This window comes from Martes martes (genome assembly GCF_963455335.1).
Source record: "Martes martes genome assembly, chromosome: 16".
NCBI classification, from domain to species: domain Eukaryota; kingdom Metazoa; phylum Chordata; class Mammalia; order Carnivora; family Mustelidae; genus Martes; species Martes martes.
The window spans coordinates 12,782,229-12,809,565 of record NC_137904.1 but is presented as its reverse complement, the minus strand read 5'-3'; the positions used below and the strand labels follow the sequence as shown (position 1 = coordinate 12,809,565).

The following is a 27,337-nucleotide window of genomic DNA, read 5'->3' as shown; positions in this document are numbered from 1 at the left end:
ACATTTCTATCAACACAATCCTTTAATAAGTGACTCTATTAGCACTCTGTTTAAATTAGCTGCAACAGGGCTGTGGTTCCGCTTTGCCAGCTCCTGGCAGGGCCCCCTAACAGGAGCCCACCAGCCGGAGGGTGTTGGGGAAGGTCTTGCGCATGCTCATGCATTTTTCCTGGTCAATGTACAGGGAGTTGGCTTTGACTGCCAAGTCGTGCTCCAGGGTGGCCTTGGTGTGGACCAACGACTGCAGGGTGTCCTCCGCGTCCCTCAGACGCTGCTGCAAGGTCTGGATGGTGTCATCCACCTCGTACACCTCGTTAACAAGGCTGCGTGAGCAAAGAAGCACCAGGTTAGGTGAGTGGAAATCACACTCTGGAGGCTGGTTATGGGCTGAATTAAGGGCCTGCACAGGGTTACTGAATTCCTGCCAGAAGGTGGCTGCTGGGCTGAGTGCACAGGGAGCCCCCAGGGGCATAGGGGTCACCCCAATGTCAGAACAAATGAGCAGAGGAAGCAATACTTGGGCTTCCTTGGTGTTCTAGAATCAGGCCAGCGCCACTCCCAATAACAACGCCCAGAATCCGAAAGGCAAATTAAGCATATTTTAGGGACACCATCAAATTTACCACCAAGTTTTCATATACACACACACATTAAATTATTATATATATATATATATATATATATATATATTTTTTTTTTTTTTTTTAAAGGGAAAACCTGGGCGCCTGGGTGGCTCGGTGGGTTAAAGCCTCTGCCTTCGGCTCAGGTCATGATCCCAGGGTCCTGGGATCGAGCCCCGCATCGGGCTCTCTGCTCAGCGGGGAGCCTGCTTCCCCCTCTCTCTCTGCCTGCCTCTCTGCCTACTTGTGATCTCTGTCTGTCAAATAAATAAATAAAATCTTTAAAAAAATAAAAATAAAAAGGAAAAACTTATAAACATCACTTTTTAAAAAATAATACAAATCAGAAAAATCAAAGCTTTGCTGGATTTCCTTACATTTTTTTTATCATCAAAACTGTTTTCATTGTTAGGAGGAAGAGGACACCCAAGTTTACTCAGGGGCTAGAGTTCAGCACAATGGCAGTGGGAAGGGTTAGCGAATGGGGCATTCCTGAAATTTTAATGCCCCCGTCCCCCAGGAACCTCCTAAGGCAAGTTCCCAGACTGAATATATTTGTAATTGTCGAAAATGTAATAGAACAGGATAAGGCTTGAAATCAGCTGTATAGAGGGTGTAACGGGTTGTTGTTCTAATTACCTTGTGATGATTTTTTTTTTAAATGGCACATTTTTCATGAAGACAAAAGAAAAAATTCATTTCATGAAAAAAAGTATAGCATCTCCTTCCAATTATATTAGTCAATATGGTCTCAGTTTTCATTTCTCTGATTATTAGCAAACCTTTCCTAAGTGTCTTGGTCTTGTTGCTTGCGTCATTCCTTCTGTGAAGTGCTTCTCTCCTTTGCTCCCTTTCTACTGACTTATTACTATTTATCTGACTCATTTGCAAAGAGCTCTTTCCATAGTAGGCATATTGATTTTGGGGGTGGGAGGGGGTCTGTTTTGCTTCTGGCAAATGTTTTCCCCTAATTGGTTTTTTGCCTTTTTAATCCTAGTTATGACGTTTTTATGATATGTCAGATTGCAATTTTTTACTGTAAGCCAAATCTTTCTTTTTCTTCGTGATTTCTTCCATTGTGTTTGTATTTAGAAAGCCTTCCCTTCCTAGGGAGCAATTAAGCAGGTTCTCCTTTACCCACTGATTTGACCAACTATATTGTGGAGAGATGACCATGGGGTCACTTGAGAAAAAAATTAGGAAACAGTTTATAAAAAGACAATAATAATAATAGTAATAATAGCAACACACTTATTAACTACTTTATTATATACATATATACACACATAATACATGTAGTATATATATATATATATAAATATGTATTTACTATCCTCAGTACTTTACATGATCAGACAATTTAATCCTTATAATAACACCATGAAGTAGATATTATGATTATCCCCATTTTACAGATGACAAAACTGAGGTATACGGAATTTAGAGTTTTGCATGGAACTACCCATCGGCTGCTTTTAAATACCATGCTGCTGGGAACCTGGGTGGCTCAGTGGGTTAAAGCCTCTGCCTTCGGCTCAGGTCATGATCCAGGGTCCTGGGATCGAGTCCCACATCGGGCTCTCTGCTCAGCAGTGAGCCTGCTTCCTCCTCTCTCTCTGTCTGCCTCTCTGCCTACTTGTGATCTCTGTCTATCAAATAAATAAATAAAATCTTTAAAAAAAAAAATACCATGCTACTCCCCTACTTAACTCTAGTCAACTGAAAACACAATTCCAAACTTACAAATTGTAATTATCAAATTGACTCAATATTAAGGTTATTTTATTTGGGAATTCATTTATCAACAGACTGGAGGTGCATGGAATTAATTAAAATATACAGTCATACAGGGGCGCCTGGCCAGCTTATTCAGTAGAGCGTGGAACTCTCAATCTCAGGGTCATGAGTTCAAGCCCCACATTGGGCGTGGAGCCTACTTTAAAAAAATAACAATTAAAAAAAAATACAGTAATGTAAAGAGAATAGCAATGATGACCACATAAAGATATGTGGGTCCCTAAGGATACAAAGGGATTTCACCATTATAGAAAAATATCCAGGCCATGTTAAAATCATTATTATACCCAGGCAACAGTCTGGCTTCACAGAACTCTGCAGCTGGAAAATAAATGTGAGAGGTCATCAAGCCCAGCTTCCTTGTTTCGCAGACAAGGAAACTGAGCCAAGAGACCCATGAGCTGCCTGCTGTGTCCACAGGCACGCGGCCCACATGTGTTTATAAGCTTCGCGTGGTTATCCAGGAAGCTAAGAAGGAAATAAGGAGTCTCACTGGCCGTAATAAGGAACTGGGTCCCATTTCCTGCCCCTACCGTCTCAGCTCCCTGCAAGCAAAAGGTAGAAGCAGAGACCCGGCATGTCTGCGTCAGCATCCAGGACCCCCTTGGGTAAGACCATTTCTAATTGTAATCGCCACCGTGTAAGGAGGCCAGATTAACACACAGGAAGCCTGGTTAAATTTGAATTTCAGATCCATGCGCAATTGTTTTAGTATAAGGATTTTTTTCATTGTGATCAAAGACAGGCAACAGAGAATTTACCGTCTTAAACATTTTTGGGCGAACAGTTCCAACAGCCTTTCCTCCGTTCACACTGTTGTGCAATCATCACCACCATCTGTCCACGAAGCTTATCTTGCAAAACCGAAACACAGTCCTCATGAAAAACTAACACCCCATTGCCCCCGGCAATCACCATTCTACTCTCCGTCTCTCTGAAGATTTGGGATATATCTGTATTGAAAACCATTCATTGTTTACCTGAAATTCAAATTTTACTGGGACGTCCCGGGTTTCGAGTTGCAAAATCGGGCAACCCCACCACAAGGCCCGTGTAGTGCCCGGCACAAAGTGGGCTCTCGGGGAATATTAAAGTGGCGCCCAAGCAAAATGTTGCTACCCCAAACCCTCCGTGCTCGCTTCTTCCTAAAGACACAATTTTAAGGAGATGCACCAATTCACAGGCCACAGATTAGGCTGAGTGGAGGGGAGACAAGAGAGGGGAAGAGGGGGTTCTCATCTTGGACTCCACAGAGATCTGTATTCCCTGAATTCATTTTAACATCAGACTGCATCTCGATCTTGTGAAACTGAACAAGAGAACGTGCAGGGGGAAAATACGGTAGGAACGTTTGACATCAAAGAATAAAGGAATAATTTCAAAAAAAAAAGAATAAAGGAATAATTTCTTCGCAGTATTATCTTGTGTTGAGTCATAGTATGAGACAACAAGAGGAAACAGCATTCATACCCGATGATAATCTACGCTCTAGCCACAGGATGGAAGTCAGGCAAGCAACACTTTGGGAAAAAAGAGAATTTGCCCTTGAGGTGGGGGAAGAAACTCACAATATGATGCTGACTGAAAAAAGTCAAGATAGGGGCACCTGGGTGCCTCAGTCAGTTGAGTGTCTGACTTCGTCTCAGCTCATGATCTCAGGGTCCTGGGAGTGAGCCCCACGTAGGGCTTCTTGCTCAGCGGAGATCTGCTTGTCCCGCAGTTCCTCCCCTGTCCTCCCCTCCATTCCCCTCCCCTGCTCATGCACCTATGCTCTCTCACTCTCTCTTTCTCAAATAAATAAATAAATAAATTTTTAAAAAGAGAGAGAGAGGGAGAGGAAGGGAGAGAGAGAGAAAGGAAGGAAGGGAAGGAGAGGTTAGAAAATCCCGTCGGCAGCGTGACCACAATTTTGTTAACACGCCTGATGTCGAGTACAGCAAAATGCTAACCTCCGTTATCCCTCCACGGCACAAAGAATGGAAGATGGGTTTTATTTTTCACTTTTCCTGGTTTGTTTTTTTTTTTTTTTTTTCCTATCATGAACAGATGCTACTTTTAAAATCAGGGAGAATGCGGTAAATATTTTACAAAAAGGAAACACAGTTTTGGAGGGACTTAAGCTCCCTTTGACCCTTAGTGACCAACACCACAACAGGGCAACAGGGCCAACGTATCTGGCTTGGACGACGCAGCGATCAGACTATGATGGTCTCGAAACATCCGTGGACCGCTCTGCGGAACCCACCTCTGGGTGTGCCCTCCTCGGGAGATGCACCCGCGGGGGGGGGGGGGGGGGGGGGTCTGCGCTCAAGACACCTGCAGGCAGCCCCCGAGGGGCAAGGCGCTCACAAGAGGCTCACGGAAGCAACAACACACAGCGCATCTCCCTTCATCTTAGAACCTGCACTGCGAGGAAAATACAAAGACTTTCCATGGGGCGGGGGAAGGAACTGAAACCTTCTGTGCCTGAAGTTCCCTTTGGTCTCTGATGGGTAAACACAAAATCTGGGAACCGATCTAAAAGCTCATTTCTGTTGTTGCTTCCTTCAAGGTGGATTAAAAAGAAAAGTCTCTTGGAAAGATCCCAGGGTGTAAAATAGTGGGGAGGCGGTGGCAACCGTGGGGGGGATGGGGTTGACCGCGGGTGGGGGGAGGGGGTGTATAATCGCCCCGCCCCCCTCTCACTTTCCCCTGCGCTGGTAAGAAGGCTTCAGAAGGAGCCCCAAACCCAGAGGCAGGAAACAGAGCCCAGTGATCTATGACTCCTTACTCCTAGCTGACAAACACTAGCCTAGTGGAAAATTTATCTGGGAGGGAACTTTTGAAAATACAGATGTTGAAAGATCAATTATTAGTTTTTAATTATTTTTATTTTTATTTATTTTTGGGGAAAGGGAATTCAAGATCCAGAAAATGCAGGCAGCTAGTTCCCTTGCCTCCCGTTGCTGCGCGAATAGGGCTGGGAGGTCCTGGACTTCCCTCCGTTTGTGCCTTTAGAAACACATTCTCACCCATTTTCAAGGCCACCCCTCTGCCTTGGCTTCCTTGTTCTTGGCAGATCACAGAGAGCCGGTTCTGCTGAAACCGCTCATTTTGGGGGGAAATTACAGAACTGAAAAAACATTTTGCATTCAAATACAAATAAAGCTACCGTCATTTTTTTGTTTTTCTAAATGTACCAAGATTCCTGAAGCAAAGCAGAACCTGGTCTGGCCTGCCACCAAGAGCCAAAAATGTTCAGAGTTACTTTTGAAAGAACCCGTTCGGAACACTGTAAATGAAAATAAAAATCTCAAAATGAAAACTGCCGTTTTTCTCTGTCCTCGCTCCCCTGAGTCTGTGGTCTTTGGGGCAACGATACTTGGATAAGAAATCCTTACGGAAACAAAAGGAGGTTTTTTGGTCCTCAAGTCAATAAAGGAGCAGAGGCAATGGAAATAGTATGGACTCTATGGGAAGCAAAGGGAAAGTGAATTCTGTGTAACTCTGAAGGGGGGAGAAAAGCAAAAATCATTCAGATTCTGTGCAGCAACCTTCAATGCCTCATTGTCTGATAACTCCAACGTCAAATTAGACCACTGCTCAAAACCCTTTTAAAAAGCAGCCCGGGGGGCACCTGGGTGGCTCAGTGGGTTAAAGCCTCTGCCTTCGGCTCAGGTCATGATCCCAGGGTCCTGGGATCGAGCCCCGCATCTGGCTCTCTGCTCAGCGGGGAGCCTGCTTCCCTTCCTCTCTCTCTGCCTGCCTCTCTGTCTACTTGTGATCTCTGTCAAATAAATGAATAAAATCTTTAAAAAAAAAATAAAAATAAAAAGCAGCCCAGGGTTTGTCCGATGCCAGGCTGTACAATTGATAGATTTCCGTCTCTACTTCTGGTGACTCCTCGGAAACTTTCAGAGAATGCAACTTTGCTCAGCTACCCCGCGTAAGATTTGCAGAAAGCCACAATTCGTGATCTAATCCTAACCGGCCAGATGGCCCGTTACTCACTGCCACACTCTTCAGAAGCACGGGACCCCGCAGATGGGCCTCTGGAGGGGAGGAGAGCTAATCCTAAATAATGAACGGACTGTGTAGGAAGAGGGGTTCTCTGGAACCCACTTAGGGAAATGTGTGGCCGGCCTGGGTGCACACGCATATGGCTATGGCCCAGATCTACCAGGAGAAAGGCAGCTAATCCATGGGCATATATGCTCAAACATGTTTCTTAGCATGCAACACAGACAACACGCATGGGTACAGGTAGGGGGTTTTGCTGTAAAGATCGCCTCTGTGACCCTCAGTTTCATCCTCTATGAGAGAGAGATGGGGACACAGTACCTGCTTTACTGACTCGCTACGTCAGGGCATGAGGAAGTGGGATGGGATCGGCCGCATGATGGGGAGATGATAAAAGGACCGTACATGTGTAAAGATGAGGAAGCAGAAACTTCCCACACAGAAGCTGATTGGTTGAACAGGGCTCTGCAGTGAGGCAGGCAAGGACTCAAACTGTGCCTTTACTTACCACACCATGCAACCCGCTTCTGCCTCCGTTTCCTTATTTGTGAAATGCAGATAATGAATGGAGTAGTGTAAGAGGCTGAGCCCAGAATGAGAGCCATACATAATCACCTACTCTTCTCCTACCATTTCACCGTCTTTCTTGTCTTCATCGTTGTTGGCCTCACAACCCTCTTCCCTACCCTCCAAGAAATCCACACGTCCTTCCTTGGCATGGCTCAAAGCCATATAATCCCTAGGACCCATCCCTTGTGATGATAAAGGAATCCCGTCATGGAACCAGGTAAGAGATGAGACTAGTGGCATCTCCCCACAGCACCAGAAAAGAATTTGGAGTTCAAATGCGGCCCCTTTGTCCCTCCCAGTTGCTATAAATTTGATTTGATTCTGCAGAGACCATTTCATGACCTGAGAAAAGCCAGGGAGAACTCCACAGAGAAAAGGCAAGCTGGCAGGTATTGGGAAATTGGAAATGAAGCCAGAACGTAGGAGGGGGAAAAGAGCTTTGCCCAGTTCCTGATGAGCCCATCCTGAAAGGAATGCTCAAAGTTTAAATCATCATCATAAGAAAAGACGCCTAGTGTTGGGGAGATAAATGGCGGCATGGGAGTCTTGCCAGCCTTGAATATGGGGGATGTGCTCGATGAAGCCCAGTTCTTTTCTACTTATACTGAGATCAGAACCAACTGAAGTGAGCAGGGAACCACGAGGGTGGTCTTAATGGGGAAAGTAGATACTAAATACCAAAAAAGGCCACTGAGAACCAATGGGTGAGAACAAATAGAAAGGGCCTGTGGAACTAGTACCAGGAGTCCCTTTTCTGAGACTGACTCCCAGGCTTTGAAAACCACACAGCAAGCCATGCGTGCTGCTGCTTTTAAGAGACATTCTGGAGGGGCACCTGGGTGGCTCAGTGGGTTAAGCCTCTGCCTTCGGCTCAGGTCATGATCTCAGGGTCCTGGGATCGAGCCCCACATCGGGCTCTCTGCTCGGCGGGGAGCCTGCTTCCCCCTCTCTCTCTCCCTGCTGCTCTGCCTACTTCTGATCTCTCTCTGTCAAATAAAATCTTTAAAAAAAAAAAAAAAAAGAGACATTCTGGAAACTCCAGACCCCAGGGAAGCGCAGATTGTGAGTGGCCCCCCTGAATGAAGCTTCACGTCCATTATCACTTTTTTTTGTATCTAGTATTGATATCATTTCTTTTTTTTTAAATTGTGGTAAAATGTACATAACACAAAAAATTTACCACCTCAACTGTTTTTAAGTGTGCAGTTCGGTGACATTAAGTACCTTCAAAGTGTGGTGCGCCCATCACCAGCATCCATCTCCAGAACTTACCTGTCCCCCCCAATGGAAAGTCCATGCCCATTATTAATAATTATTAACACTTCCGAAGAAGGATTCTACACGATGACTGTTACTGGGTTCTTCCATGTGACCGGTGTGAAAGCAGAAAGAAGGACCTTCATAAAGAGCATGGAGCCACCATGGGGCTGGTGGGTGGCCCCAAGGAGCGCCGCGAGCTTGCCCCTCCTGCCCAGGGCCCACTCCCGTCTCACCGTAGCTGAGCCATGTCCCGGCAGAGCTCTATGTTGGGTCTCCTCGTGCGCTCGTCCAGTCTGGTCTGAGCCACCTTCAGGAAGGCAGACTTGTCCTTAATGGCCTTCTTGATGGATTCTATGGTCATTTCAGTCTGGAAGATCTCCTGCAGGGTCTGCAGGAAGAGAAGCAAATGCTTGAGGCCTCTTGCAGTTTGAGGCCTGAGGCCTGCCTTGCCCTCTCCTGGGGGGAGGTGGATTCTCTGAGGGCCTCGCTCCCTCCCAGCCCTGTCCCCGGGAATCTCTGGAGAGCTGACTGTGTGTGTCTCTTCCGAACTCCAGGTGAAATCTGCCAGGCAGAGGGTAGTCACACCACAGAAATGAGCAAATTCAACAAACTGGAGCCTTCTTCCCACCCACAACCCCCAGATCGCCGATTATTAAATATTTACCAGCGCACACATGTGTGTAACTCTGAAAAAGGGGGAGGCCCTGAGGTTCGAGTGGCCTTTGCATCCCTCCTCACATCAGTATGTCCTGCCTCTTCATTTTCTTACAAGTGTCACAGAGATGTTTTCCTGCTGGTGGAGGACTTGCCTTGAAGCAAATCAAGTTCAAGTTTCTCAGGGCCTCACTTGCAAGGAAGGACCACAGGCAGGTTTGGAGTCCTCCTTTTATGTTCTTTTTTCTCAAAGGAGTGTCCCCCAAACTGCATAAACCCGGATCCCTCCCTGGTCTCCTCGCCTATGCTCGGACAGCTCTTGTTTCTTCCACGACCTTGGTACCCTCCTGCCCCCCAGCTCCCAGGCCCAGCTACGTGCGTTGCGCAGTGATCCTGCTCACTCCCTCCACTTCGACCAGCTACCTTGAGGTGACGCCTGTACTCCAAGACCCAGTGGCCCTCGTGAAACTGTACTCTCAAAGTTGACGATAACCCTCCCCAACGTCTCCCTCTCCTTGAAACCCTTGCCCTGTTTGTCGTCTCTGGCCAACCGCTGTCCTAATTCCTTGCGTCTCCCTATAGCTGCCCCTCACCACTTCCCAGTGCAAGGCTCTGTCTTGAGCCACTTCTCTGCTCTGTCCTTTCTCCCCTGCAGAGCTGTCATGGTACCTCACAGATTCGGCACTTGTGCAATCCAGGAGCCCTGAAATCTGTCACTTAAACTTTGACCTCCCTCCCAAGCGTTCAACAACCTATTGAAGATCATTGCACTGTTCCTATCACCAAAGCTGCCCTCAGGGTTCCCTGTCCCGTGAAGCCATCCCTGTCTCTCATCAGTGGAAATAACACTTCCTTCTGCTACATTTAATGTTTTATCTGAGGAGTTCTTTCTGCACCTTTCTGGTCTTTTCTACTTCCGTGTCCCGTCTAGCTCTAAGATGCAAGATGGCAAGGCCAGTGTGTTGTTCCGTGTGCTTACCCCAAAGGCACCCAGCACAGTCCTTCAAGTGTAGCCATTCTGGCCTGAATTCTATCTTCTTCCCCACCCCCAGGTAAGTCCCTGTGTTGAAGTCCTAACCCCCAGTATCTTAGGATGTGATTGCATTTGGAGGTGGAGCCTTTGAAAGAGGTAATTGTGCTAAAATGAGGTCATTAGAGTAGGTCCTAGTGCACAAGGACTGTTGTCCTTATAAGAAGGGGAGATTAGGACACAGACATGCATGGAGGGAAGAACAAGTGAAGACAACGGGAGAAGATGGCCATCTCAAGTCAAGGAGATAGACCTCAGAAGAACAAAGGGACTGCATCAGGTCATCCTTCTAGAAGCCTTCAGAATTGCCTCGTACTGCCCAGTGACTACCTTCCCACCAATGTCCTGTACGGTGTGGCTCCAGGCTCCCTTCGCAAGCTTCTCTGCCAGGACACACTACAGATTCCAAGTCAGCCTCTGACTGGCTGCCTCCCAAGGCTTCGTTCGAGACATCACCCCACCTGAATGGTCACCTCTTTCTCCAAACCCCAACGACACTTTCTGCATCTGTTATCTGGCAATCGCAATTTGTAATTTTCTATTGTTATTAATTGTTCATGAGCTTTTCCTATGTATGCAGATCAGGAATATAAGCTTCCTGGGACCCAAACTGCATATTATACTTCTCTCTGCCCTTCAGAGAAGGTAGCACACTGTCTGGCCCAATAAATATTTGCTCCCCAAAGAAGACACCATGAGAAGGGAACTTAAATTGCTGCAGTCTGAGAAAATATGGTGCCCTCAATTGGATAATAATGGTGCCTTCGAGCACACATGGCCAACTGTGTCAGGTTCTTAAAATAAGAAGTGAAAACCTATAGGTAGCATAAATCCACAGAAATAATAAGAGCTCTAAAACCAATGCTCAATAAAGAAAGAGCTCCTTGTTTATCTTGAAACACTCAAATCCTGCTTAAATCCTTCATTTTATTGTCACTGTAAAATGTTTATGCTTAGAGGACTTTAAAAAGTTCAATATCAGAAACACTTTGAACCACCTAATAGTTTCCTGTATTTGGTTTTGTATTCCAGAGAAAGGGCCTGAAATAATTTAACAGAAAACATTCCTACCATATGTTCTAATAATAAATTCACTTCCTAGCTACATACAGTGATTCATTAAACTTTAATCATAATATTTGTGTTTCTATTAAATTCTAGGAACCTTTCAGTGCATAGTGCATTCTTTGTATTCCAAAAACCAGTGGATTCCAATTTCATTTTGACACCTGGCTACCTGGCTAAAATAAATGGTGTGCTTTGTACTATTTTTAATTTTTCTTAGTCTGTATGGTCAGGAGGCCATACATCTTACGGCGTCTCTCCGGGAGTGGTGAGAGATTTGTGGTCCCAGAGCCCCCTGCTCTATCTCTCTGGGTCAGCTAAGGGGTACCACCGGCACTTGATTTACCTTCGCTAAGTGAATCTGAATCTTATTTTTAGCATCTGCGGTCTCAGCAATGCGATTGGTGAAAGACAAGTTCACTTTGTTGAATTGATTCCACATCTCATTGGCAGTCACAACCAAGAGGTTTTGAATGTCGTCTCTTAGCTTGGCAGAGGCTGCTCGTTCACTTTGGGAACGGAGAATATTGTCATCTGTAAATTTGGCCCAGGACTCCGGCACTGAGACCCTGTGGGGGAAAAAAAAAAAGAAGAAGAAGAAGAAGTAGAACCATACAATGGTGACAATGATGAATCAGCCTAGACAGTCTCTAGGTGATCATTCATTTTGTGAAAGGGGAAACCCCCTATCACTGAATCTGGTTTATTGAATAAAATGTAAACATCAGAGGAAAGCTTATTTAAAACTTTTCTTACTTGTTCCTTGTATTTCTGCTTAGTTTCTGTAAATCCAGGGCACACACTAAGTCCCCTGCCCAATTGGTAGGGAGGAGAGCAAGGGTGGGGGAGAATGGGTGAAGGGTATGGGTATTGTGGCTCATAAGAAATATGTCTCACTGGCCTGAGAAGCATATGAGAAAATATCCAAACTCAGGAGTAATCAAAGGAGTACGGACAAAAACAGCAACATACTAAGGGCCCTTCATCGGAATAGCAAAGACTGTCGAGAATGATAATTTTCTGGTGAGCATATTTTTAAAAGGTTTCTCTCCTGCAGGCAGGAATGTGGGATCGGTAGAACCGTGCTGAAGGGCAACATACACCAAGATGCTAACACATGTGTATAACCCAGAGATTCCATTTACGGAAATTTTTTACTGAGATATAATTGGCATAGAACATTGCATTAATTTCAGGTAGGTGCACAACGTAATAATTTGATACCTGTTTACGCTGCAAATTGATTATCACAATAAATTTCATGAACATCCATCACCATACAGAGTTACAATGATTTTTTCTTCAGATGAAAGAGAGTACGTTCTACTCTCTGAATAACTTTCGAATTTACAACACGGTATCATTAACTATTGTCACGAAGTTCTACTTTACATCTCTAGAACTAAAAATTTGTGAATTTGTGTGACATCCTTGCCCAAGACCCACGCTCATCTTCTCTGCATCGTTCCCATGTTAGCCTACGGAGCTGCCAAAGCAACCAATATAGAAATTTATCATAAGGAATTAATGCAGCCAAAAATGTATACATGAGGATATTAATTTTCAGCAATATTTTGGACTATCATTAAAAAACTGAAAACAGTCTAAGTGTCCAAAAGTAAAGAAAAAGTCGAGTAGATTATGGTACATTTCACTTGATCTTAGCCAAAAGACCGAGAAGCGATAGATTATGGTACATTTAAATAAGGTAATTCATATAGCATGCAAACTTGGGTTGTAGAGTATTTTCAGTGTTTTTGATATATCAGGAAATGAAAAGTCACACAGACTATACAAACAGTATGTCTGTAATGCCACTCTTTAAAAATACAAATCTCGGGCGCCTGGGTGGCTCAGTGGGTTAAGCCTCTTCCTTCAGCTCATGAGGGTCATGATCCCAGGGTCCTGGGATCAAGCCCCACGTCAGGCTCTCTGCTCAGCGGGCAACCTACTTCCTCCTCTCTCTCTGCCTGCCTCTCTGCCTACTTGTGATCTCTGTCTGTCAAATAAATAAATAAAACCTTTAGAAAATAAAAATAAAAATAAATAAAAATGAAAATCTCTATGTGTGTGGAACCATATTGGAAGGACTAATAGTTAACATCGGGCATGGTGGGTTTACAGGTGGCATTTCTTAGTTGACATGATGGAATATCAAAGAAGAATCTTACTGTTGACTAAAGGTGTTAGCTCAGGCCACAATGACCCAAAATAACACACTACATGCTCCATAACTTGACATTCCATGAAGAATGGCTTAAAATTCATGTTGGAAATAGAGAAGGCCCTTGATGGAGGGCAAGGTGCTCAGAGTGTCTGGTTTGATCTCAGCACATCTCCTTCTCCAGAAGGAGAAGAAGAAGATTCCTGTTCACTTCAACCCAAGTAAGGGGTATTTCAAGCAGACCACTTAGGACATAGGGTTTGAATCTGATTCACACTTGAAGAATCTAAAAATCAAATTTGACACATGCTGCTCCTAGTACAGAAGCACTAAGAGATGGGGCTGCTTTGGGGGTGCCCAGCCCCACGACAGGGAATCCATGTGGGGGTCACTTGAAAAGGGGGGTGGGGGATGTCAGCTTGGGAAGGAGAACAAGGGAACTCTTTGAGGTGACAAAAATATTCTTTATCTTGACCCTGGTCATGGTTACGTGGGCACAGAAATTTGTCAAAACTCACCAAAATGTACGCTTGGACCAAATGCATTTTAGTGTAGGTGAATTTCACCTCAATCAATCAAGTTGATTTTTTTAAGGGAATGGCTGGAAAAAGACCATTAACCCAAGACTGCATCCAGGGGCCTAGCAAAGAAATCATTCATGAAGCCCGTTTAACACGCGGTGGTAATAAAACGTGAAGTTGTTTTTCAACTTTTACCCCATGGAATCCAGGGCATCCAGCCCATTGGCAACGCCTTCTTTTCTTTACATTTATTTGTGTTTTCCAGGCTTTTCTGTTTCAAGTAGCTGTTATCTTTATAGTTAGAAACACAAACAACAAATTTTCACCCTTTTTTTTGAGCTTTTTAAAATATTTATTTTTGAGTTAAGTTTGACTTACAACGTCCTATTACTTTGTACACAGTGATTCCACAATTCTATACATTACTCAGTGCTCCCCACAATAAGTGTAAACAGCAAATATTCTTCTACATAACAATAGAGAAGGCAAGTGTCAAGGCCTGGCTGCGAAATACACATGCTTACTGAAGACTAATCCAAAGTAGGGTATGTCTTTCGTCATCCCCACATCTTCCCACATTTTCCATTTCAACCTGTAAGCTGTGTCATTTTGAAGGGAGAGAGAATGAATTAAATGACATTGAAATCATAGAGGTAGTTGGAGCCCAACTTACGTCGCATCAACCCTCTCCACACCGCGAAAGTAGCTGACACCATCCGATGTGTTTCGCAGATGGTGGCATTTATCATCGATTCTGAAAGCTGCCTGCTTATCACTCAGGTCCTTCTCCAGCTCGTGCTGGGAAGCTCTGTTAGCTCTGTAACACAGAGTGGGGAAATGGAGCTTCAGGTTTAGGAAATAATTTGATATGAGGAAGAGTAATTGACCCTTCTGTGCTGGGACCCACCCACTACTGCTGTCTGGGTCTCTCCTATTTTCACACAATGTCCAGCTTCCTAATTAAAGGGAGCCTTCCCTGGAGATGTCCATACATGTGATTAATTAGAACCCTGTCCACACTGCCCCTCCCATAGTGTGTGGTGGGATTTGGGGGAGAAGAGGTGTAGATAAACAGAAGGCAGTTATCTGGAGCCCCAAGGCTGAGACCCGTGTTCCTAACACAAACACTGTTCCAAGCTGGACCCTGGTTTAAAGTAATCTGTCCACATCGGTGCCTCTCTTTCTTTCTTCTTTTTCTGCTTCTATACCGTAATTCCTCCATTCTTTGAGTGCAGTTCCCCCAAGAAGTTCTGAGACATTTATATCCAGCCTCCCTCCTTCCATAGCTGACCTCAGTTTGTGGTCAGGTGAGGCCTAAGAAGTTTTCCAGGAGACAGAAACCAAGTGTCAATATTGAGCTCTGGGGCCAGAGACAGAGTGCCTGAAAGGACAGGAGGAATTGGGGCCCCCGGGCTCATCTCCTCCAGTAGCCACTCTCCTGGGAAGGAAGGGGCTCTGAGATGCACGGTGTTCCCTCCCCTGCCAAACAGAGAGGAGACCTGGAACCTCATTACCAAAAAGATAGGCTCATGGGGTGGGCATGGGTGATAGGTGACCCACATCTTTCCTCACGTGGTGGTTGATTCAACAAATAATTACTGAGTGTCTACCACCTGTCAGGCACTGTTCAACCCCAATGCATCAATGGACAAAGCAAGCATCTCTTCTCTAAAGAAGTCTACATTCTAGAGGGAGGAGACAGGCAATACCCCTAACAAATAAGCAAATCGTGTGGTTAGCAGAACAATGCAAAAAACAAAGCAGAAAAGGAAACAAGACTGTGAGTGATGATTTAAATAAGATGGTCAGAGTAGGACTCCTTAAGGAGGAAATGTTTGAGCCAAGACTTGCAGGAGGAAGCAGCAGATCATGCTGGGCCTCATTGGAGGACATGGGAAGGAGTCAAATTTTTCCTCCGAGTGAAGTGAGAGACCACTGATTTACAGGTTTAAAAGATCATTTGGTGCTGGGTTTAAAGATTTTTTTTTTTTTTATTTGACAGACAGAGATCACAAGTAGGCAGAGAGGCAGGCAGAGAGAGAGGAGGAAGCAGGCTCCCCGCTGAGCAGAGAGCCCGATGTGGGACTCGATCCCAGGACCCTGGGATCATGACCTGAGCCGAAAGCAGAGGCTTTAACCCACTGAGCCACCCAGGTTCCCATGGTGCTGGTTTTAAAACAGATTGCAGGGGACAGGGAGACCCATTAGCAGATGGGTACAGTGACCCAGGTGAGAGATAAAAGTGGCTTGGACCGAGAAGATAACAATGAAGGAGGTAGCAAGTGTTCAGATCCAGTAAGTTTTAAGAGAGCCAAGAGACATCTCTAGGAGATTAAACATGAGGGGTGGAGGAGAGGTGAAGCTGAGTAATTGGAATAACAGAATTCCATCAACAGAGGTGAGCAAGTAGGCTGGGGAGAAGACAGAAGTGCAGCCAACACACTGAGCTTGAGCGTTCATTAAACATCCAAGTGCAGATACCAAGGAGGTTGTTGGAATTTGGGAGACAGGTCTGGGATGGAAATAAAAACTGGGGGATCATTAGCATATAGATAGTATTTGAAAAATCTGGACAACCAGATGATCATCATTTCAGTGTTCCTGGCACCCAAATTGGTCTTGGCATACAGGAGCCACTTGGTAAAGCCCACGTTGAACTGAATAGATTAATTCCAGCTGCGGCTTCCCCTTAGCTTAGCTCATACATTTAGGTAAGTACTTGACCTATCAGAGCTCATGTTTTTGTGTGAAATAGAAATGAGGGTAGCAGCATGCCAGTAGCCTTTGTTTTGTGAATCCCGAAAAACAATTTTTGTGAATCTAAAACACATGCAAGAGCTGAAAGGTGAGAAAGCTGCCTCCCCTTGTCATTCTCTGTTCAGTCTCCCATCTCAGGTTATTGTGTTGAAACTCTGGGATTAAAGGCCTTTCTCTAATGGTCTGGGACCAAGATGCCCCCTACCCTTCCTCTCTTGGGCTGACACAAGACCTCCTCTGACCTAACCTCAGAACTTCCTTAAAGAAGGTGCTTGAGACAGTACCCCACCCGCCTGTCTTAGAGCCCAAAATGGGAAAAATCCTGGCTACCATGTTGGTATCTAATGACATTCTATTTTCAACTGAGGTCCAAACCGAGGCCTTCGTTGTGCGTTCCAAAGCAAATAGCATTGAAAAACCTCCTCCCCTCACCTTCATTGGACCAAGCCCAACGACCATGTTAAGGATCCCATAAATTCTGGAGAAACCACCCCAGGAAATGAGGTAGGCATTTTATCCACTGTGTATTAAATGAAAACCCAGGTTTTTAAAGGCTCACCAACAAAGGTTCCACACAAGTGCATACGTGGAGTGAGAGCTTTCTGCAAAGACCTAAACAGGGCCAGAAATGAGGCAGTTGGTAGCAGAGACAGATATGAGGATGTGGCTGCTCCACAGTGGAACAATCTGGGCAAGGAGAGTGAAAAACATGGAGGAGAAGCTGCAGATTTTAAGTTACACCAGAAAATAAGATTGGGAGCCAGAGAAAACAGAACAGACACCATCCTGCGAACCGCGCTAAACTGTGGTTCTGTGATTTCTAGGGAGCAGAAGCCAAAAAGTAATACAACACTGCCTTGTATTTATAGCTCAGGTAAATGGTAGTTAACCAAAGCATGTGTAGTCGGTCATCCTTGACTCATCTTCTATCTACCCTCAACATTTCTAGAGTAAAGAGCCCTTCCAATCACAGTGAGGGAGAGGTCCCAGCCAGCTACACCTCACCAAACTGCAGAGCATCCATCTGGTGGGGCACAGTGGGTAAGCGAAGCAAGCAGAACTGATACCTCTATAACACTTATTCCTTTTAGGGTCTCTCTCACATCTTATCCTTGACAGCGTCAGTATAAGCACAAGCATCCTTTCCTTCTGGTGACATTTTGATGCTGCTTCCCACGGCCGTAACCAGATGAACATTCGTCTTTCCCGTTATGCTGGGAAAGAGGCTCGACCAATGTGTTTTCTAGGCTGACCACTGTTATCATTGTTTAAGACCTTCCTTTGATTATTATTCTTCCCCACCCCAATCCCCACCATAAATATTAAGCACCTACTATCTACTACTGCCAAGGAAAGAAGGATCTGTATTCTGAGAGAGAGTAGGATGGGTGAACAGCTACAGTACTGCACTGGTGTAACTAAAGCACCAGAGAGCAGGTACCAGGGTCTCTGGGAAATCAGAGAAGGCTGAGTCTTTAAGGAGTTATGGAAATAATCATGAAAGTGAGCCACAACTCATCACTTTTCCAGCTATTGGGCTGAATATACACAAGTCAATGTCTCCTCAAAAAATGAAAGTCTTTTGAGTTTAAAAGAAATCTTAGCCAGGGCACCTGGGTGGCTCATTCGGTGAAGCGTCTGCCTTTGGCTCGGGTCATGATCCCAGGGTCTTGGGATGGAGTCCTGTGTCGGGATCCTTGCTCAGCAGGGAGGATGTTTCTCCCCGCTCTCACTACTCCTCCCCACCTGCTCATGCTCACTCTCTCCTCTCTCACTCTTGCTCTCAAATTAAAATCTTTTAAAAAAAAGAAAAGAAATTAACCTTAGCCGTCCTCCAAGTTAGGGCAGAAATTCTGTAGCATCTCAAAATTATTTTTTAAGATTTTATTTACTGATTGATTTGAGAAAGAGTGTGTGCATGTGTGCACATGCAATTCGGGGACGAGGCAGAGGGCAAGGGAATCACAAGCAGACTCCATGCTGAGCACGAAGCCCCCGCTGGGGCTCGATCTTGTGCCACTGAGATTGCGACCTGAGCTGAAACCAAGAGTCTGATGCTTAACCGACTGAGCCACCCAGGCACCCCTCAAAACTACTTCTCTAGCTAAAAAGTTAAAGCAAGCACTCTAAGTACTCATCTTAACCTCCCAATAAAAATGTGTATGTGCACGTGTGTGTGTGTGAGTGTGTATGTGTATCTATATATAAGAAATGCTTACCTAGGAAGCTAAGAGAAATTTGAGTGGGAGGCACAAAAACACAGTTTTGAGACAGATTTTAAATTGTATACACATTGAAAGGTCTTACGCAAGTTGTGCAATGGCCTTATCCAAATGCAGCTTCATCCTTTCTTGACAACCCAGGATAATATCAACCTCCTACTCGATTGAAAAAAAAAAAAAAAACACACACACGGGTTAATGTTTTCATCATTGGGTATAACATCCAAAGCCAACAATGTAACAAAACATCAGCAAAGGAAAACTGTTCCTGGAAAAAACCATCAAGTAAAACAATAAAACAATTTTTACACCCACTTACTTACCTCTATGCCCTCATGGTCCTGCAATCTAAACATTAGACTGAGGTTCACCCCTTTCAAGGGCTATAAGAAAATTATAACACGGAACAAGGTGGGACAGGAGTAAAACTGTAGGATTTGCTTTTATCTCTGACCCTTAACAAAAACAGTATAACAATAAGGTAATAAATAAATTCTGGTGATGTGCAAGGCTGAACTTGATGCAAGCTTCTTTTATAAGAACTATTCTTCCAAGACAAAGTAAACTGGGGAGGGAAAGGGGCTGCCAAAAAGGGACTTCCCTCTGGCAATGCATATATCCTCAACAGACCCCGCTCTTTGGTCCAAATGGAAACTTGACTTCCACACTGGGAGGCCAGCCCTCCCTCTGCAGCCTGTGCCTGGCAACTCAGCTCCTACACTCACAAACCCCTCTGTATGCCCCTCTACTCGACCACACACAGGGCATTCTGATGCCTCTAGGATATATACTATTACATAGCATGTGTTGTGTCAGAGATGTTTTAAGTAAACACTCTTCGCTTCCTCTGAAATTCATACTCACATTAGAAAGTCTAGAAATTCAAAGTAGCACCAAGACGTTTAGAAAGTGCACATGGTCACTGTTTTCACTTTTCAAACACAGAGTGATCACACTATGCATACTGTTTTATGGCCTGCCTTTTCATCTTGTTTATTTTTATTTATTTTAAGATTTTACTTATTTATTTATTTAGAGAGAGCAGGGGCAGGGGCCAAAGGAAAGGGAGAAAGGGAATCTCAAGTGGACTCCCTGCCAAGTGCAAGCCCATCTGGGCTCGATCTCACGACCCTGAGATCGTGACCGGAGCTGAGATCAAGAGTGGGGCATTTAACCAACTGAGGTGCCCAGGGGCCCCCGCCTTTTCATTTTAAACCTGAACATTTTCCCATGACATTAAAATACACCATGATGAACCACCTCAGTAAATGTTTAGATGCCACCCAAAGGCATGGTTTTTTCCCAAGGTTTTGACGAATATGGCCAAACGTCCTTCAGAGAAGTTGTACACTTCCTCTCCTCACCTACTAAGCGATCACTACCAAATCCTCTCCATTTTTGCCAGTGTGATAGGACCCCTCCCCCAAACAAGAAACCTCCTGAAATTTGCAGGTTAATATTTTAACTGTGTATCGGCTCCTCATTTGACTTTCTTCTCTTGCGAATTACCTGCTTCTTCGCTTTTTCTGTTGTTTTTTTTCTTACTACTTTATAAGGATTCTTATATTTAAAATTCAATCTTCTCCATCATGGATGTCATCAATGTAGATATAAATATATACAATATAAAAATATATGTACATTTTTAACCAGTTTCTACCTTGCCTTTATATTTTTGCATCATGAGTTTGATATTTAGATAGCCAAGATCTCTATGCTGTCAAATTTATTAAATATCCCCTTTTGGTCTCCACTTCTGCTAACTGGATTATAAAGATCTTCTCCACTCCAATATCAATTACCGCTCAACTATATAGTCTTCTTATTCTTTTATTGCTTCACATAAAAATATTAAATATGCCTGGAATTCATTTCAGTGATAACTCTACCGACTCATTCTTTGATCCTCTGAATTAATGAAGTGAAAAACCACATTCCCACCTCATGTTGTCATCAAGGTTCCACCTGCCCTTACAGGCAGCAAAGGTTTTTTGCACATTTTCATAGTGAGTTGTGCAATCAGTCTTTGGTTTTAGTGTTGTTCAGTCTTCGTCTTTCTCTACGGCTTGGGGGGGGTGTGTGTACCTAGTTCACTAAGGTGTTGCCAAAGGATGAGTGGAATACTGCTTGGAAAATACTACTTAACACCCAAAATCCTAATGAGCTTTTATACTACATATACATGATGCGTGTAGTGGGAATTTCTGGCACTTTAATGGGGGAAAAAATGCATTTAATGAAACTCTTGTTATAAAAAAATATTGATAAAAAATATTGATCAATGATTACTATATTTGAATTTAAATGATGTCATGGAATAAATGTCAGATGGTTGGGGGCAGAAGGGTTCATGGAAATAGGGAATGCCTACAACGAAAGACCTTTGGAATTGCCTCCAGCGATAATTTACCTATTAATCTGTATGCAAGATTCATTTGGCTTTAAAAAGTTCAAGGAGTTAGCCTGGTCTAGGAGGACCAGAAAAGATGGTACCCTGATCGATTCCCCAAGTGAAGCCATTCTGTGAGAACTTGGTGGACTATCACTGATTGAATGTGAAAGCCGGCAGAATTCAAGAGAAAATATTTCAATGAGGCCACCTTCTTCAACAATAGGCCTTTTAAGGCTACTTCTTTTCTTTGCCAATGTTTATTTAGTTATTCCAAAAAATTAGACCAGTGTTGTTTAAATAAAAAGATATGCTAATATCACTATTTTGAGTAAGCTAAGGATACACTCTTTACTTGAATTAATTGGCAATGGTCAAGGGCACCGTTCAGTTGACAAACCATTACTTTAACTGTAGATTTAGTTATTTTGAGACAAAGTAAATCTCTGCTACTGGTCTAGAAAAACATTAAACCTCTAAAGCAGTGGTGATGGTGGTTGTTTAAAAAATAGATTAAGATATAATTCATGTACGATAGAGCTCATGTATTTGACTGTACAATTCAATGGTTTTTAGAATATTCAGTTACATAACCACCACCAGTACCAATGGTAGAACATCCTCATAACATACATGGGAAAGAAATGCTTTCATGAACAAACGGTGATGGGACAGTTGGATGTCTGTGTGCAAGAGACTGAAGTTGGACTCCTACGTCACACCATGTATAAAAAATTGAATACAAGCGGATCAACCCCTACACTGTTACCCAGTTTCCAATCTCCTGTTTCTCCTAGGCTACCACTAATCTACTCTCAGTCTCTATAGACTTCCCGAATCCAGACATTTCATGGAAACAGAATCCTGCAATGTGCAGTGCTTTGTGGCTGACTTCTTCACTTAACATAAATTTTCAAGGATCATCCATGATCCACATAGTAGAATGTTTTAGCATCTTTTTATGGTTAAATAACATTCTATTGTATGGCTATACCACATTTTATGTATCACTCAGCACCTGACGGACATCTGTGTTGTTTCTAAATGGCTGTTATGGATAATGCTATGCACATTCATGTCTAAGTTCTTGTGTAGGCATGTCCTTTTTTTTTTTCTCTTGGGCAGATACATAGGAGTAGAACTACTGAATCATATGGCCACTCTATCTTTAACAATTTCCCAAAACAGGTGTATCATTTTACCTCTACACCAGCACATCCTCACCAACACCTGTTATTATTTGTGTTTCTGAGTATAGACACCCTGGGTGGGGACAGGGGTGTGAGGTAGTATTCCATTGTGGTTTTATTTGCATCTCCCTGATGAACTAATGATGAGCATTTTTTACTGTGTTTATCGGCCGTGTGCATATTCACTTTGGAGAACTCTCTGTTCAGATCCTTTGCCTAGTTTTTGTTGGGTTATTTGGGGTTTATCTTTAATTTTTAGAGTTGTTTATACATTATAGGTAACCTTATCAGATATATAATTTGAGAAGATTTTTCTTCTATTCTATGGACTGTCTTTTCACTTTGTTGATGACGTTCTTTAAAGCATCAAAGTTTGTCATTTTGATGATGATCAATTGATCTCTTTTTTCTTACGTTGTGTGTACTTTGCGGTTCTGGTGTCAGATTTGAGAAATGATTGCTGACTCCAGTATCACCAATATTTATGCCTATGTTTTCTTCTAAGAGTTTTACAATTGTAGCTCTTCCATTTAAGTCTTTGATCCACTTTTATTCAATTTTTTATATATGGCATGATGTCGGAGTCCAACTTCATTCTCTCGCACACAGACATCCAACTGTCCCATCACCGTTTGTTCATGAAAGCATTTCTTTCCCATTGATTCATCTTGGCACCCTCGTTGAAGATGAATTGATTGTAAAAGGGAGGGTTTATTTCTGGATTCTCAAATTCTATTCCATTGATCTATATGCCTATCTTTATTGTCAGTACTACTGTCTCATGTATTGTAGCTCTGTAGTAAATTTTTAAATTAAGAAGTGTGGGTCCTCTGAATTGCTTCTTTTTCAGTATTATTTTGGCTATTCTGAATTCCTTGAATTTCCATGTGAGTTTCAGGATCAGCCTGCCAATTTTTACAAAGAAGTCAGCTGGGAGTTTGACAAGAATTCTGTTGAATCTATGGTCCATGTTGAGAAGTATTGCTACCATAACACTATTTTAGCCTTCAAATACACACACATGATTTGTCCATTCATTTATGTCTTCATTAATTCCTACCAACAATATTTTATAGTGCTTCTGAACTCCAGTTGTTCATTAAAATTATCTGGGGAATATTTTTAATACCAATAACTAATCCCCACTCCAGATTTGATGACAATGATGTATCAGTGTAGGTTCATCGATGGTGGGGAATGTTGGTAATGGGGGAGGCTATATATTCCCTTATAGTAGGGGCTATATGTGAAATCTCTACGCCTTACCCTCAATTTTGTTGTAATTCTAAAACTGCTCTAAAAAAATTAACTCTTTAAAAAGAATGGGGCTGCCTTCCCTACAACTGTATTTAAGAATAAACCTCATTGAGTATTTATCCTCCGCATCGGGCTCTCTGCTCAGCGGGGAGCCTGCTTCCTCCTCTCTCTCTCTGCCTGCCTCTCTGCCTACTTGTGATTTCCGTCTGTCAAATAAATAAATAAAATCTTTAAAAAAAAAAAAAAGAATAAACCTCATTGAGCATTTATCCATCAAAAAAAGCACCACTCAAATTATGTATACAGTATAACTCTAATCTAGAAGACATGTTTGTGAGTCCCTAAGCTGGGTGGTGTCTAAGTACAATTAATAAAAAGAAATTCTCTGAAATTCTCTGAATAAACTGAAATTCTCCAAAGTTAACAGTGATTTCTGTCCAACTCAAATTCAGATGATTTTCATCTTTCTTTAGCCTAATTTGTATCTTTTGAATTCTCTCAATGAACATCTATTACTTTTATAACCAAAAAAATCTTTTCTAAATGCTATAAACATTTGACACTATATGGTAACTTCTTACTTATAAATGGCTTCATCTAACACAAATTTCGTTTGTTTGTTTCTACACATTAAGCACATGTTTGCAACTACATTTCTTGTTGTTGACCATACTCACCGTCAACAATTCAGTTTCCACTTCATCATGAACTAGATCGATCCCCATTCTCTTCTCTCGATGAAATAGACATTCTCGGGCTACCTACAGATACACAAATAATGGAAAGCACTAATACAAAGTAACTAAAATCAGTGATGAGCAGTTCTAAGGATCTGTTCCTAAAACAACTCAATAGATAGTCCCAATACCAACTTACCAACTTATCAAGCCGTTTAGTCCGAAATCCAGCATGAGACCCACCATAACAAATAAGTAAATCCTAATTGCTAGTTAAGAGGTAGAGTTCACCTTTCAAGGTGGTTTAGGAAAAAATTCTAATTTGGAAAGGTGACAAAATCAGACATATGGCATCGAGTTAATTCCTACAAATTAATTCTGAGAAAATTACTTAGCATTAATTTCTGCTACAGAAATAATATCCTGAAACACAGTCTTCAGGATATTATTTTCAAATACTTTCTACTGAGATGAGTGAGGAATAAACAAATTATTATCCTTAAAGAAGCCAAAATATTAGTGTAGCCAAAAATCCAAGTGATTACTTTTAAGTACCATTTATTATTTTCCTAATTACAAAAATAATGTGCTTCATCCATTAAAAAGAAAAAACATAGAAAAGTAGAAAATGATTTAGCCATAGTCCTATCACTGTTTTGTTTGTTGTTTATAACAAAACAGAGCTTATAATGTCCTTTACAATTTTATATTATGTTTTTTAGGATTGACATTAAATGGTAGGCTCCAGTCATAAAATATTCCCAGAGACAAAGTATGCTAATGACTCAAGCGGAAAACAGCTTGGATGGCTAACATCAATTATGATGCAAAAGTTAAAATACTTTTTTCAAAGACTATTTCATGACTTGGAATGACCGTATAATGTTAATGTTTTCAGCAAACTAACACTGTAATCTGGACATCATATTGTTGAACAAAATCTTTGAATGAATGTGTATTTTTAATAGTAAAAATTAACACTTACAAGAAAATGAATTAATAGGTTGACGGGGAACTCTGATTATTTTCATGTATATTGCTAAACTGCTTTTTATAAATTCCTACTAACCCTAGGTCTAGTAGGATTCTACTCATCTTACCAGCAACATAGAAAGGTATCCATCTTCTTCACTTTGGCCACTCTAGATGTCATCAGTTTCCACCATTGCAAATATGATAGGCCAAAGATGGATATTTCATTGATTTCTCATTTTTATTATGGAATTTTAACACTTTTTTTCTTATATTAGTTGATCCCCTGGATTTTCCCTCTTGAGATGTATCTGTTTATATGACTAATTCTAATTTTAATCAGGACCTTCCTACACTGTGCTGATAGTAAATATTCGAACACAGAAGAATATTTGGACAAGAATTGCAGAAAAAAATACAAATTAGACCCATCTCACTGAAAGGAGTAATGAAAGGAAGAAACAGGATGTCCCCCTGAAATTCGGAGGTTAAGTGGCTATCATTTTAAGGATACTCTAAAGTGGGGTGGGTAAGATGGGGTGCAGATCAGCCCAGGATTCCTCAAAATAAGCCAGAGCATGAAGAAAGTATGGAAGGGTTTCTGATCCTGAAAAACATCTCATGATGAGTTAATTTAAAAGGACATCATTTGAGAAGTCCTTTCTTGGAATTTCTGGTGGTTGTGTGTACTTGCATGTGCTTGTGTTTTGTGGGGGGAAAGGGTGGGAGTGCACAGTAAGTAGTAACAATGTGCAGCGGTCTCCAACAAATCCTTCAACCCACTAGACTTCTAGCTGCTTAATTCTCTAAACTCCTCTGCTACAGATGTCATAATAAAGACCTACTGCAAATGCTTATCACATGGGAAATGTCATACAAACATGAAGAAAAATGGTGTTTGCCTCATCAATATATAGATACCTTCTGAAATAATTTCTGTAATTTGTGCATCTTCAACTACAGAATGTCTTCTTTCAATGGTGGTGGGTAGAGTGGGGTTGGAGCTCCCCCCAGGCATCACACACTCAGTGGGGTGAGAGGTGGCCAGAGGCCAGCAACAAACTAACATGCTACCTCCATGACTGCAACACCTGGCTTAACCCCATGCCCATTACTCTATTCATTCAAACTCACCCCACCTCCTAAGGTGGTCTCCTTGATCATTTCACTGTGCTCTAAAAAGATAGCATAACATATACACAGGAGGTATTCCATGACACAGATTAAAAGATTAAAAGACTAACACTTTTTTCCCCTCAAATATTATATACAATAATCCAGAGACAGCAATGCCCAAGCAGCCTTTTAAATAAGTGGAAAGATGCCATTCTCACTATAAGGGTGTCTCTCTGTTTAACCTTTTTTGCTTTGCACTCAGAATTCATTCTACTTAAATGATTGTTCTGTAGGATGTGTAAAGCTGGTTTTACCAACTCCTGGAAGTAGTTACAGATGTACTGATAGGAGGTTGGCTTCTACAGGTGAAGTGAAACATAATTCGACAGATAATAACCACAGTAATTCAACCAGTGGATTATAATCATATAAATATCCAGTGTCTTTTATCATAAGGCCTTATATTTACCTGAAGAGGGGCTTCTGTCTCCATCAAAGCCCTCTCCAATTTTTTCTTAACATCAGTGAGTTCATTTGTCTCTCCAATCATTGCATCCAACTCATGAGTGATTTCAGATTTCCAAAATCCTATGTCATTGACTCGTTCTCCCAAATTTTGGGTGGAGTCTGCTTGAGTTTTTCTTGTTTGCTGATATTTGTCTTGAATCAGGCGAGATGTATCTACCCTTAGTCTCTCTGAATTATGTCGGGAAGTGTTGGATTCTAGATAGTTGGTCAAATTGGACCTGTACCAATCATCAGGAGTATACCTTGTGAAGAGAGTGGTTCTATTGGAAACAAAGGGAAGCATGGTACTCTCGCACACCTTCTGAGATCTGGTGCAGTACGGACCCAAGGTCGGCAAGCTGGAGGCTACTTTGTAGTATGTGCTTGGTCTCCAAGGAAGGCTCAAGGTATGGGTTAAATTGTAGTGGGGGAAGCGGTCCCTATAGCTTGATGCCATAGTACTGATGGCTGGTAGAAAGTTGGTTGGTGTTGGTCTAGGGTGGGCATAAGTTGCCGTTAATGTAGAACCTAAAGGCTCCATGATGCTCAAACACTATTTGCAAATCTCTC

At 42.5% G+C, this 27,337-nt stretch overlaps 1 protein-coding gene across 1 annotated transcript; it reads right to left on the bottom strand.

Annotated features, from left to right (window-relative positions):
* TEKT3 (tektin 3) lies at nucleotides 1-27,337 on the bottom strand. The gene is made up of 7 exons (XM_080827290.1): nucleotides 26,730-27,337; nucleotides 24,173-24,256; nucleotides 18,745-18,815; nucleotides 14,354-14,497; nucleotides 11,342-11,564; nucleotides 8,480-8,634; nucleotides 1-323 (listed from the first exon to the last, which is right to left on the bottom strand). Exons 1-7 carry the CDS (start codon nucleotides 27,306-27,308, stop codon nucleotides 107-109), a joined length of 1,473 nt encoding a protein of 490 aa, XP_080683416.1. The 5' UTR covers nucleotides 27,309-27,337; the 3' UTR covers nucleotides 1-106.

Excerpts from the sequence above, each read along its gene's own strand:
- TEKT3 (XM_080827290.1), bottom strand. The coding sequence starts at position 27,308 with ATGGAGCCTTTAGGTTCTACATTAACGGCAACTTATGCCCACCCTAGA. Across the intron at positions 14,498-18,744 it reads AAGGCCATTGCACAACTTGC|AGCTAACAGAGCTTCCCAGC; the intron begins GTAAGACCTTTC and ends TCTGTGTTACAG. Across the intron at positions 8,635-11,341 it reads TTCAGATTCACTTAGCGAAG|ACCCTGCAGGAGATCTTCCA; the intron begins GTAAATCAAGTG and ends CTCTTCCTGCAG.